General features: G+C 35.8%; 2 protein-coding genes and 2 non-coding genes across 4 annotated transcripts in view; 2 read left to right on the top strand and 2 right to left on the bottom strand.

Annotated features, from left to right (window-relative positions):
- Positions 1–13,586, top strand: part of LOC108135959 (ecdysone receptor) — a 69,129-nt gene that overhangs the window by 11,419 nt on the left and 44,124 nt on the right. The window lies entirely within an intron of this gene.
- Positions 4,541–4,613, top strand: Trnak-cuu. Its single transcript has one exon. It is a non-coding gene; the product is annotated as a tRNA-Lys (tRNA).
- Positions 4,819–4,891, bottom strand: Trnar-acg. The gene has a single exon. It is a non-coding gene; the product is annotated as a tRNA-Arg (tRNA).
- On the bottom strand, positions 9,201–10,395 carry LOC108135960. The gene is made up of 3 exons (XM_017256912.2): positions 9,890–10,395; positions 9,360–9,645; positions 9,201–9,298 (listed from the first exon to the last, which is right to left on the bottom strand). The coding sequence occupies exons 1-3, from the start codon at positions 10,271–10,273 to the stop codon at positions 9,288–9,290; spliced, it is 681 nt and encodes a 226-aa protein (XP_017112401.1). The 5' UTR covers positions 10,274–10,395; the 3' UTR covers positions 9,201–9,287.

Genomic DNA, 13,586 nt, shown 5'->3' with positions numbered 1-13,586 from the left:
TTCAAAACTCCACCCATTTTTCCGCCCACCTCTCTTTCACCAGTCGTGGCAGAGGCAGTGCAAAAAAGAAAAGAGAAAACATTTGCGCAACACATTCGCCAGTGATTCTCGGTGCTGATTTTGCTGATATATTGGCGATGGCATGAAAGTCTGTTTGTGTACATATATAATGTATAAAATATATATCGCCTGTGTACACATGAATACACTCATTGCTATTGCTGCTACTGTAGTCGCTGTTGTTGTTGCTGCGCTGCTGTTTGCACTTTTTCGCGTATCGCACTTGGCCTTGAATTAATACAGCGAACTTTGGCTTTTGGCGAGTCGCGCAAGTTTATCGTGCATCTCTGTAAAAAGATAATTAATTTCATGGCAGCGGCTCTGATAATTACCGAGCGCATTTCATTTCTCTTTTTCTTTTTTCTTTTGTTTTGGCTCGAACACCTACACACACACACATTCGAATTTGCTGATATATTTTTTAGCTGGTTGCATTTTGTCAACCGACGTTGTACGACGTACACGATCAAAATGAAAGCGACGGGCGACTTTCGTTTCACGCGGGGGGTGTGAAGTGGGAGCGGGATGTTCGCTTCACATATACTACTTATATTCGAATACAGAAACACGCGCGATAATTTCCAAAATGTGCCAACAACAAAGCGCAACCCATTTCAAGGTCACACACGCACACATTCATCCAAGCTCCACTCACTCAAACACTCACACTGGTAAAAAGGCAAATTTGGCAAAAAATTAACAAAAAAAAAAAAAACAATAACAATAAACAGACGGTGGCGATAATTTTCGCGTTATTATTTTTTCGGTTTTGTTGTACAGTGCGGTTCAATGCTGTAAGAGATTGTTTTGCGATAATCGCAGTTTGAATGATATTAATTGTAATCTAAGCACTTTACAAATAAATGCACACTTAATTAAAACGGAAAGTTTAATTAATTTAATTTCAATATTAAAGATGTTTTTTTTTCAAACATAATTCAATATTATAAGTGACTTTAACAAAACAACTTTTTGTTACTTATTTCTATCTACTTTACCTTAATGGTACCATTTTCTACCCCAAGATTATCTCACGTTTAAAACCTTTTTTTTTATTTAAGAGAAATTTCATTTTCATAAGAAAAAAAAATTGGCTTAAAAACTAAACTATTGTCACATGAATTTATAATTATTGGCTATGAAGATGAATATTAAATGAAAACCACGAAAGTACAAAGGTTAGTGTAGATTTCATAAATTGGTTGATAAAAAGTAATATTATTTTTTTTTTAATAGCTAGCATTATTGAAAATTAATAACTTAACGCCATAATTATAAACGCCAGCTGGTTAAGCAAATATGTAACACAAAGTGTAAAAACTGTATTTAAAAGATTATTGAAATAATTTTAATGAATAAATTTAGGTGTAAACAGATTTTAAGCATTTGATTAAAAATTTGTTTCGCAAATTTTGTGCTGCTAAATAACCTAAACCCTGTTTTTTCTCACTCTCATTGACTCATCATTTCTCTCGAGAATTATCCATGTTATTACTTATTTACTTTAATTAAACTTGTATTTATTGTTCATACTTCGGATTTCACCCGCCACCTGCCCCGTCTTTTGTTCGCTTTACCCGTGACAGTTTATTTATTATTATTAAATCAGGTCAGAGACCCATTAACACATATATACTTGTACAGAAAGAGAAAGAGGGGCGCGAGGGGGCCCTGGTCTTTGTATATTTCATCAGTCGTCATCGTATACAGATGAATTTCTCCCTCTTTTCGGTAAATGTGATTGCGATGGTGTGAGACAATTGTCTGAGTGCGGTTTTTTTTTTGCTGTGGGGTCTCGTCTCTTTGACAGTCAGACGGTCAGTCAGTCAGCCAGTGCGCCCGTCCATCAGCCAAATGGCTCAGCCCAACGTCATCAAAAATGGCCGCTGAGCAAAACAAGTTGAAATGCCAGGAAGCTAAAAATACATTTCATTATGATACACGTAGCCCTCACTTTCTAGTTGTTTCATTTGCAGCCGAAACGGTAATGGGTATAGACTCCTTGTAATGGAATTCATCAATGGACCTTACAAATTACAAGAAATGGTTCGAAACAAATAGAAGTGTATGAAATATATATACAAAAATGAATCTAAGGGATACGATGTTGGTTTAATATTCTGCTGACTCTGGAGTAAATTAAAGGAATGTATGACAATACTAATTCTCTAATACCGACAGATTTTACTAAGAATTCAGAAAATAACTATTTTAAAATTCTTTTGTTAAGTAAACAATATTAACAATCCTCGGCTTCACCACATACCAAGTTTTGACCTTTATTTTACGTCTTAAATGCATATTTATCATTTCTCTATCTAACATTCAAACATAAATCTTTTGCGGTCGATGAGTGCATTGTACCCCACAATATTTGGCGATTAATCATAAACACACACCTGTATACGAGTTGCCTCTGTGTTTGTGCAAACGGGTAGCTATGAAAACATCAATCAATATCGAGAAGAAAACACAAGTAGAAGTGTATGTTCCCTCTCCACCGCTTTTAGTGCACATTTTCCTTCTCTTATTTTTGCTTTTAATTGATGGACGCTTTGGAATATCTTTCTCTTTCCCTCTGCTGCTTTTATTCTATTTGTGTTATACAAATATATCTATACAGATTCAATACGCTTTGCACGTAGAGTTAAGGGGTATATTACTTTCATGATAAATTTGGAACAAGGAGGACAAAACGTCCCTATAATTTAATTTTTATTGGCGTCGAAACGGCGCGAATTCAGACTATAATAAAAATATAAATTTGTTAAAAGTAAGTAAGTAAATTTGGACAGTGAGTAGGGAATATTTTCTTCTTGTATATATATATTCGTTGCACTTGACGCTTTGCCATTTTGTGAGATAAGATATTTTTTACTTTTTTTACGTTGTTAATTTCCATTTTGAATCGAAAGTTGGGAGGTAATTAAATTTAAATTGGACTAATGTTAGTCCATCTTAAGTCATAGATATATACATGCATTCAGGAAAAAATTGAACAAACTAAGAGTGTTTTTAACAGAACCCCAACATTTTGATCAAGTTCAATGTATTAATTAAACTTATTTACCTGTTGTGCCATTCAATACGAAAAAACATTTGATGTAGGTGCACAATTTCGGTTTTTTTACTGCGAAAAACAAATGCTCAATTGGGGGAAACAATGAACCTAAAACGCAATAAATTCTGATAATACCTGAAAATGAATTTGCCAAAAAAAAATAACACAAATAAGCTGCATGTGTACTTCAAGCAATATATTTGTATATTCGTGTGAGTGAAATGAGAACAAAGCATTTCAAATCACTGCAGCAAAAACAAAAAAACAAAAATTTCAGAACAAAGGCCAATGAAAGGCAATAAAATAAAAATTAAAGAAAAACGAGACTGCAAGGCGAGTGTTGAAAAGAAGAGCCAACAAATTTTATATAAATCTTGTCATTTATAGATTTTTTGGGATTTTTATAGAACTTTGATTTTAATCTTATACAAAAGTATGGCTTTGTAAGATTAGCCTTAAAGTTAAATACATTTATCTCCTCAACAGTATTTGTCTTCCTAAATTGTGCTTTTATGTGCGAACCGTACGCCGTAGACAATGTGGCGTATGCGTAATATGATTCATTCACCACGTATACGCACCGCGTCCAATACATTCGCATCGTCTGCAGTAAAAAATTTCGCACTTGCTATAAATGGCCTTTGTTTTTGCTTTTACGTTCTGTGCGTAAAAATTGTGCGTGTGACTATGGTTTCAGACTGTTATCGCTTTAGGAACTCAATGAACCGCAGACGGAAAAAACAAAATAGAAGCAAAAAAAAAGAGAGAAATAAACAAAATAAAGCAACAAACAATAATAAACTAATTCAAGAGCAGCAATGGCAAAAACTCTGATAGAAAGCTAGCAACAACACCAACAAAGCGAATGAATTTTGCCATAAATAGTTGGCATTGTTATTGTTGCTGCAGCTGTCGACTGAGAAAAGGGGTAAACGAAGCAATATAAAAACTATTGCGGTGGGTCAGGGTGAAAATGAAATAGAAATCTATGAATAGTTGTGAGCAACTAGAAGAGAGAATCGGCGAGCGAGTGCCGCCGCGACACTGAATGAAATGGAATTTTCCCCCGTTGCCTCAACTGATTAAGCAAAAAAGAGTCCGCAAATTATCGTGTAATAGCGTCGGGCAATGCAATAATACATACACTGATCACATTCATTCTGATTATCTTTGCCATGGACAAGTCATCAAAGTAGTTGATTCAATTTGCTCGGTCAAGATAATTAGTTTGACCTGAATCACTCTCGCTAAAGAACTAGAATGCGCATACGCAATGTGAGCTCATTTTGGCCATGTGGGAGATGCTCGAAATACGTGTATTTATCTAGCAGCTTTATATATTTATCTTATTTCTGTCTTGTGGCTGCTTAGCCAAATTGTACAAGCTTCTGGGCCTTATTGTCGGCAATCGAGTCAAGTGCCCGGCTAGCTCAGTCGGTAGAGCATGAGACTCTTAATCTCAGGGTCGTGGGTTCGAGCCCCACGTTGGGCGAAATTAAACTTTTTGTTACTTTGTTTCCTCATATTATTTTTGTTTTATTAATTACAATTTATATTGCAGTTTTAAGACGACCTCAATTTTGATTTGGGAAGAATTTAATATTTTTTAATTAACCACATTTTTTTACTGTTTTATTAATTAAAAATTCTTTAGAATTTTAATATTATAAATTAAAAAAAAATAAAAAAAATGTCTGCGATCCTGCCAGGAGTCGAACCTGGAATCTTCTGATCCGTAGTCAGACGCGTTATCCATTGCGCCACAGGACCGGTTGGCAACCAATCGGCTTTTGAGACGTTTTAAGTTGCTGTTTGCTTAGAAAATTCTTTAGCTTTTCTACGTTTGCTTTGTTATTTCTATTCGTTGATAAGGGAAACCGGTCTTTAAAATACCCTCTTCTTGCACGCGATCCCCACTTGGTACAAAAAATATTCTTAATTTATTATAGACCAAAGGCTGAAATTTTTATTAATATAAAGCGGTACGATTATAAAAATGCTGTATATTTGAGTGGCACTTAAATTCAAATATTTGTCTTGTATTTTTTGCAAATGCACAGCAGCAAAGAATAATAAAACCCAAAAATGTACTGGCATAGACAGGCAAACCGAGAGAATTGCAAATATTTATCCAACAATAGCAACAAATAAAAAAGTTCGTAAAATATATCAACAGAAAGTGAAAAATAAAAATAAAACGATGGCAACACGTTTTTGCGCTTCACAAAACAAGACACAATGACGATGATTATGATGAAGGCGTGTGTGAGTGGGGGGCCATGCGGGGCGTGTCACCGCTGTATCCAACACTCACGTACAGTGGGTGGGAGAGGGGGCAGTGGCAGGCGCAGGGCAGACACAGTCACATCAGCCACAAACAACGATTCGGCAATACAAAGGCAACATGAAATTTTGCCAAAAAAAAAAAAAAAAAAAACAGACGAAATAAAAGTAAAAACAAAATGGCCGACGTCGGCTGCAATTTTGTATATAGAAATTTTCGTCTGGTTTACCGGGGCGGAGGAGTAAAGGGCGAGGGCCAAGAGCGAGATGGCAGCACGTCTGAATGTCCGGAGCATTTAAATGAAATTAGAATGGGAGTCATGAACACTTACTGGCCCCCTAGCTGCCTCCCCTCCCGTCTGATACTGTCCGTGTGCGCCTGTGTGTGTGTGTGTGTATCTTTTCGCTTTCGCATGACACAGATACACGTTTGCAACCAGAGAACAAAACGTAGACGACACTTGATAGCGACGTCTCTAGCCCTGACCCTAATTTTTGGGTAAATAAACATTTCGTTAGGGTCCCCGTCGGGGATCGCTGGCCCAGTTCTTGACAGATTTGTGAAGCCAGGTACCTAATCTGATCTAATCTTGAGGTGACTTTTTAAACGATCGGCAAGGTGTCAATGATCTTCTAAAAACCTCAGCACACTGACCTATCAATACTGTTATATATTTTGAACTTTTGATTGGAAAGATTCGTTTGGCTCGTTTTTAACCCGTAGATTATTCGTAAAATTTAAAAAATGTTTATTGTAATTTACGTGTTGATTCTTTACAATTTATTTACGCAAGCAATATATATTTGCAGTGTCGTGGTAACTTTTGAGTAAAGAGAGTTTTCGTAATTAAGAAATAAATACACAAAATTTTTTTTATGTTTTAAAATTAATTTATATCTTAAGTTGTATTAAAAAATATATTTTATTGAAACAAAGTGTAATTATTTTCGGATATGGATAAATAATAAGTTTAATAGTGATTTTTATTCCTTTATTTTTTAATACATTTTTTTATTTTAGTGTAGTCGAACTCAGTTTTGCTCAAAATTAAATTTTGTTGGTTGTATTAATTTAACCTTTTTTTACACATTTTGATTGTGCTTGATTTATTTGTTCAAGTTTTTTTTTGAGATCTTGGAGATTGATTCAAAACCTAAAACGGGTTTGTGCCAGAAACGTGACGCTGTAAAGATTTGATGAATATTTTGTATAAGGAATTTTGATTTATATTAATTATTGTTTAACCTTCAAAAAATGGCTTTGTAAATTTCCTAAATTAGCTGTAGTATTTCTTATTTTGCAAAAAAAAGGGAATTAGTTGTTCAACAAGCACAATTCTTAATCAAGTGTATCCAAAACAAAGTGAATGGTTTTATAGTTTATTATTAGGTGATCATTTGTTCACCTCTCAAGTGTTTTTTAAACAATTTTACTTATAAAAAAGCTATTATCTTTAAGTGTATTGCTCAGCATGCGGAGAATTTTTTCAAATTCCAATTTCACCAACTGTTTGACGGTAAATAAACAAATATCAAATGCATAAATGAGGGCATTATCTCAAGGTCGTTCCCAATTGTATTCGGCGCTGACTATCTATTCACACACCCTCGCACTCGTTTTTGCTTTGGCTCCCACTTTCGTTTTCGCTTTTGTTTGGTTTTTTTCTATTTGCTATTTTTTGGCAAAATAACCTTGATAAAACGTAAACTATTTTTATCAGTGAGAGTGGAATGGGGCCAATGGCAGAGCAATTTCTATTTGGGGTTAGTGTGCCAATTAACGATTAGATTATTCCGACGCTCCCTCACTGCTCCACGCCCAAGTTGTGGGTTAGTGTGCGAAATTATTTGCGGTTGGCGGACTCTAATTCTTCGCCTAAGCGGTAAACAAATTAGCTATGCAAATGTCAGGCGATGCTGGTCAAGTGTAAAGTACCACGCATTGTGAATGATCTATAAATAACAAACTATAATAAGCGACTTGCCGTCTTACGACTCCCATTTGCGTAGTTGGTCTGGCATAAGAAGCTAGCCATTCAAATATTCACCGGGTAATGCGTCATTCATGTTGCACCAGGTTTTTATGGGCGTGGCCTGTCCGCCGACTTGGCTCGAATTGATAGCACGCGTTAAACAATTAAAATGTTTAGGTAAAGTTGGCCAGCATTACAAGATGCGGGTGCTCCAATGACGTTGGTTGGTTACGATATGGTTACGAGACCTTGTCCTACTTAGGGCTGTTTTCTTGTCTTCTTAGTAAGCTAAAAGTAGGATTAAAGCCTAAAATTTCTATAGGTATTTTCAGTTGAAAACTTATTTTACCAATATATAAATAGAAACAGGAATAAAATGCAGTATGTGAAATACACAGAACTTAAAAAGCTTTTTTAAAATGGTTATGATATAACCTAGTTTCAAAATAATAAATCTTTTATAAAAACGTAATTAACTAAATTAAAATAATTATAAACTCTAAGAAACACAGTTAAAGTTGTTATAATTCCGTTTGTATATTGTTTTAGTTTGTAAGGCACTTGTGTAAATATTTCTCTTTTCAATTTAAATTTATGTGATTTTGAAATATGTAAAGTGACATATAAAATTCGTTATAATTTGCTTGAAACGAGATAAGAAACGTATACTAGCGAAGGCAACATTATTGTATTAGTTCACTGACTTCATCAGTTCAATTCCATATACAGCAATCGCCGCTAATCGATTTAGGCTTCATCAGCGTCATCATTGTCAAAGCAGACAGTAAAAACAGAAAATGTGGATGCAGAGGGATGGAGGGAGAAGACCCAATTCAGTACACAATACTGATCCAGAAAATACAATGAAATTGCATTTAAATGGCCATAAATCTAAATCAACAAAGTGACAATCGCAAATAAAAAACGAAAAAACCCAATACGAGTGCACATGCATATGTATACTCATGAGCCGCCAGACAGGCAAATGACCCACAAAGTAGCCGCTAAGCGAAAAAAAAAAACCACAACGGTGGTACACTCGAACAAATGTAAATCAAATATGGCGATTCTCGATATGGGTAAACAAAAATTCAGAAATCGGGGGGAAAGACAAAACATGTGAGGTGGAAAGGACCCCGCACCCACAGACTTTGTCCCACTGTGCCCGCGAGCATTTAACCTTGAGCCGGCAACTGATTACAAAATTGCAACGATAACTGCCACTGACCCCATGGCAAAGAAAATAAAATGGAGAGTGCCGGCAGAGCGGTAGAATGTGGGAAGAGAGCTGAAGAAAGCAATCGCTTAATTCTGCCTTGATAAGTCATCGTCTTAGCAGTTCCAGTTGGAACAAACAGACGACCGACTGACTGGCAAACTGGCAAACTGGCATATTTTGCATTTATTTTATTTCGTTTCCGCCAGATGTTGACACGAAGACTGCGAAAGAAGGAGCGCTGGGTGTTAGGTGGTTAGGCAAATAAAAACGATTTGGCTTGTTCCGCAGCACTTAACGGAAATTGAATTTGAAATGCAAAGAAAATAAATCAACTGACTGAAGTAGTTGACATTTCCGTTTAAAATGCGTCAAAAAGATATTCAAGTTTTATATTTTTAGAAATTTTATAGATTATGTTATGAAAATCTACAACAAAATTGACTATGGTTTCTACTACGATACTAAGATATATAAAATTGATTATTATTAGTTCTCAAGTATTTCTCTCTTGCTACAATAATTAAAAAGCCCGCAATAACTTTATCCTACATTTAGAAATAATCCCATTACTTAAACTTCATTGAAATGTTTTCATGACCAAATAAATTTAAATATATATTTTTATGGTGTTTTTTTGTATTTTGATTAATATAACAACAACAATTGCTATTCGCGTTTAAAGTTAAATCAACTAGATCATGCCTGAAAAGAAATCAAAGAATTTGAATGTTTGCCAACTAACAAATGTATCATAACTTCTTACCCTGCAACCTGGCCAACTGCTCAGTTGTCATAACAATGGGTTGCATATGCTCGGGGCTGCTGGGAGCTATCAAATTTGGATCGGCAATCGGGCCCACATAGTACTTTCGCATCTTTAGGTACTGCAGCCAGACATTCAGTCCCTCTCCGGTCGCCATCGAGTCCATGGAGTCGAGATCCGTTCTGCCGGCATTATGCACATCGAGACTCTTGTTCACGAACACCTGTCGTGTGAGGTGGAAGTGGCTGTTGGTGATGTAGATGTTGGACTGGGCTGGCCTCGGCTTCTGCGTAAAAAAAACATTTGATTATATATAAATTGGGCTTGTCTCGAGGTCAATTTGATCTATTCCACATAATTTGCTATAATTTTTTAAATGTAGGATTAATATCATTAAAGGTATCGTTTGCGTCTTAATATATACAATAAATAAAGTTTTGCATATTCGTTTAAAATGTTAAAAAGGAGATATTTCTGGGAATAAAATCAATTGATTCTTAGCTCATAAAGCCCTTTTTCTTTGTGTTAACCTGTTCCTGCATCACGGATCGCATAAAGTTCTCACTGATCAGGTGTATGTTGCAGTCGCGCAAATCGTTTATAACGCGCTCCATATTGAGGTTCTTTTGGCGCAGCTCCCGCACCTGTGCGTCCAGCTGGCGTTTGTCCTTCTCGTAAAGCTGCAGGGTCAGCTCCCATTCGTTTTTGATTGAGCGGACATCGCACCATTGCTTCAAGCCGAGTAGCCGCTGGCCAATGAGGCGCTCAGACAGTTTGTTCAGCTGGGACAGAACGTAAATGCCGACGAAGATCCACAGGAAGTTCACGTACAGGTCAAAGGAATTTCTACCGCTGCAGCTCTCGTCTTTGCCGCTCTCGTATTCGAGCAGTCCCCCTAATGTTAAGTTATCCATACTTAGAAATTCTCGTGTTTATGTTGAGTTTACTTGTGATAATGATGGTGAAATCACGTATGAATTTTAAAAAGTCGAAGTCTTCCCATGAAACTGTTCTCGAAGCCTGCTCGAATCGAATAATTTATATTTGCAGGGAAAGGTCAACAAGCACGTATCGTATATATTTCAAGAATTTTCAAAATCAATATCGTAAACAGAAATTTAGATTTGGGGTGGTGTTGTTTTGCTTGTAACAAAATTAAGGTTGGTTTAAAAAACGAATTTTATATTTAATTATAAGTTCATCCCATAATTATTTATTTTAATTCATTGGCAAATTGACTTCGTCATTATTTAAAATATTTCTCGTCCACACAGACAATGATCCCTTCAGAGTTCTTTTAAAATGTTGGTATAATTTTGTTAATTTGTTTATCTATAAAATTAGATTTAATTTTGTTATGTTATAGGTGGCTAGTTAATTGTATTTGATTCGATTTTCTACTTTTAATAGAGGGACGGTAACGGTTGGTTTAGATGCTCTAAAAGAGAAGGTATATCGACTTTCGTCAAAAGTTTTTTCTGTTCGGATAATAAAATTTCGAACATTAAGTATAAAAAATATAATTGTGATAACAAAACCTACAAAATATACTTTACACTCAATTTTTTTTTTATTTTAAGTACTTATTTACCAGACTGTTTGTATTCTTAAACCAATTTTAATTTGTCAGTATGTTGGAAACTCGCTAAACAAAAAAAATTAGCAAGGATATTTCTGTGCGACCTTTCTCACTCCAAGCTTTTTATTTTTCATTTTCAAAGGTATTAATTATATTGTCGGCAACGTGAATGTGCGTGTGTCTGTCTGGGGGTTTCCACTTTGTTGACTTAATTAGGTAAAACTCGGCGCTAAGCCAGAAACCAAAATGAGTAAGAACCGCAGCAACTGCGTCGTGGCTCGTACAATGAACTTTCGGTGGGCGAGCGATTATTCACATAAAATACCTACTTGTGAATGTGTGTATGCATTTCAAGAGTGCAAATGCGACATATGGCTGCCTAAATTAGTTGCTGGTGACAGATCGCTGGAATTTGAAATAAATCGCGTTTATTGTTCATTGATGCTGATGCAAAAACGAAGAGTAAAATGTCTATTTGGTTAATAAGCACAAAAATTTAAATGCAATGTTTTGGTAATTTTTTTTAACTTATAGCTGAAGTTTTAAAATTCAATCTTAGCAAAGAACTAATATACATACTTAGCAAACCACCCCCAAAAGAATTCAAGTTCAAGGCAAATCAACTTTGGAATAAGAAAACAAAATTAACGAAAAACCAAACAGTGAGTGGATTGTGCACTAATTAATTGTTTGACATGCATACAAAGTGGTGCGACAGCAACGCAGCAGACTTCACACTTGATTAAATATGTGCAATTTAAAAATAATTTACACAAGTTTGCTTTAGTTCGATGGTTGGCCTGTGGGTCGGTGGGTGCATAGGGGCTCCAATTGAGTAAAACGCAGACTGTGTTGTGGCAAGTGCGTGGCTATTTCTGTAACCAGAAGCTTTTCACCGGCCAACGCAGTGTCAGCTGCTTACTGGAGCATCAGTAGATGCCCAACCCCCGGAAAAAAATAGCAGCGCGTGTTGTACGTACACCACGCTCCTCCTCTCCTCCAATAACAGCTAAGCCAGTAAGACAACTAAAATAAGTTGGAATTTGCGGCGGCAACAAGTGCTCAGTTTCCCCAGTTTGCCCAGCCCTCAGCCCCCAGCCCTCACCCTCTGAATGCTGATGAATTTTTGTTTTGGCCGTATTGCGTTTCTATTTAACTGTGCAGGAAATCGCTATCGATAACTGGCGGCACAAGGGCACGCCCATCACAGACGCTGGTCCTCTGCTTAGTATGCAATCTAGGGGACTGGCTGTCAGTGGGCATTACGATCAGAATCGTTGGCACCCTGGAGGATTAGGAACTCATTTGTGGGTATTCGAATGCCAGCAACGCCTCGAATTGTCACTTTGAATGAAATAATGTCACGCACGACAACATAAATAACAAAATATTATAATATTGGCATGCAACATTAATTACGAACCAACAGTGCGTTCTGCTAATGTAATCTACAGCACTTAATTTAAAAGCAATTTGGTAAAATACTTAGGTATTTCGAAAGATAATATGTAAGCTTGCGATATGATCAAATTAAGTATTTTGAAGACATAAATTCGGTGGTCAAAATTTTAAATTTTAATTAAACTTGTTAATTTTTCTTGACTTTGTCACATGAACAGAAGTCTATAGCTGCAAACAATTTGGTCGTCTGAAGCTCGATTTGAATAATCAAATCAAATTGTGGAATTAATATTTTTGAGATGCAGACAGCCCCCTTCCCCCTCCATCATCCTCTGACGTTTTTCGCATTATGTATATATTTAATTTAACTTTTTATTTTTGTAGACAGCCCGTCAAGTGTCGGTTCACAATTTTCAAATTCAATTTGCCTTACGTCCCCGACGCTTGCGCGGGCGAATAATAAAGATTTATGTGCTCTGCTCAGAGTTAGATTGACTGAACTGAAGCCTGCAGCCTGGATAATACCTCAATCCAGTCCTCAATACCTCTCAAAAGTGACTTCAACTCCCCACAGTCTTCCTGCATTTCAAAAATGCAAATTAGTCAGACGCTGTCTGAGTTAGGGAAATTGCACGCTTGGCAAGCGTGAAACGCTTAACTCAGTCAAGGTTTTTCCGCACCCAAACAAAAATGTGAAAAAAATATGACGACAAAAATAAGGCAAAAACAAAAGACAGTTACGTTGTTGAATATGTGTTAAGCGGAAAGTTAAGTTGAGAATTGTTGCTAATTTTTTGTCAATGAATAGAGTCGGTTAATGAAATCTGGAAATCAGAAATGGCCTTCGTTAGGTTGAATTGTAAATCATTAAATACAAAATGTGATATATTTTCATCAAACGCTAATTAACAAATTTCTCACTGTTTTTTTCTTTTCAGGTAAGTTTCTGCTCCTATTTCTGTGTTGGTTCTCAATTGGGTAAATATACACTCATAGAAATAAATTCCTAAGATTTAGAAATTTCGCCTTTGATTCGACCAGCATTTGAATCGTTAACGAAACAAAAAAATTCTTGATTGGGCGAATGCGGCAAAAAATTTATTTAGTTTTTAAAGTCGAATTTGTTTTTAGGTTTCATAAAGTAATATCTTTAAAAAATAGAAGAGCAGCCTTTAACTTACGAAAGGGATATAATAAAAATGTTTACATATTAATTTCATATTATGTTTTTAACAAGCAAACCTCCT

The sequence above is a fragment of the Drosophila elegans genome, unplaced genomic scaffold, assembly GCF_018152505.1.
Source record: "Drosophila elegans isolate 14027-0461.03 unplaced genomic scaffold, ASM1815250v1 contig_520, whole genome shotgun sequence".
Taxonomy (NCBI): Eukaryota; Metazoa; Arthropoda; class Insecta; order Diptera; family Drosophilidae; genus Drosophila; species Drosophila elegans.
Note: the sequence above shows the minus strand (reverse complement) of the source record. Positions and strands in the feature narration are given on the sequence as shown.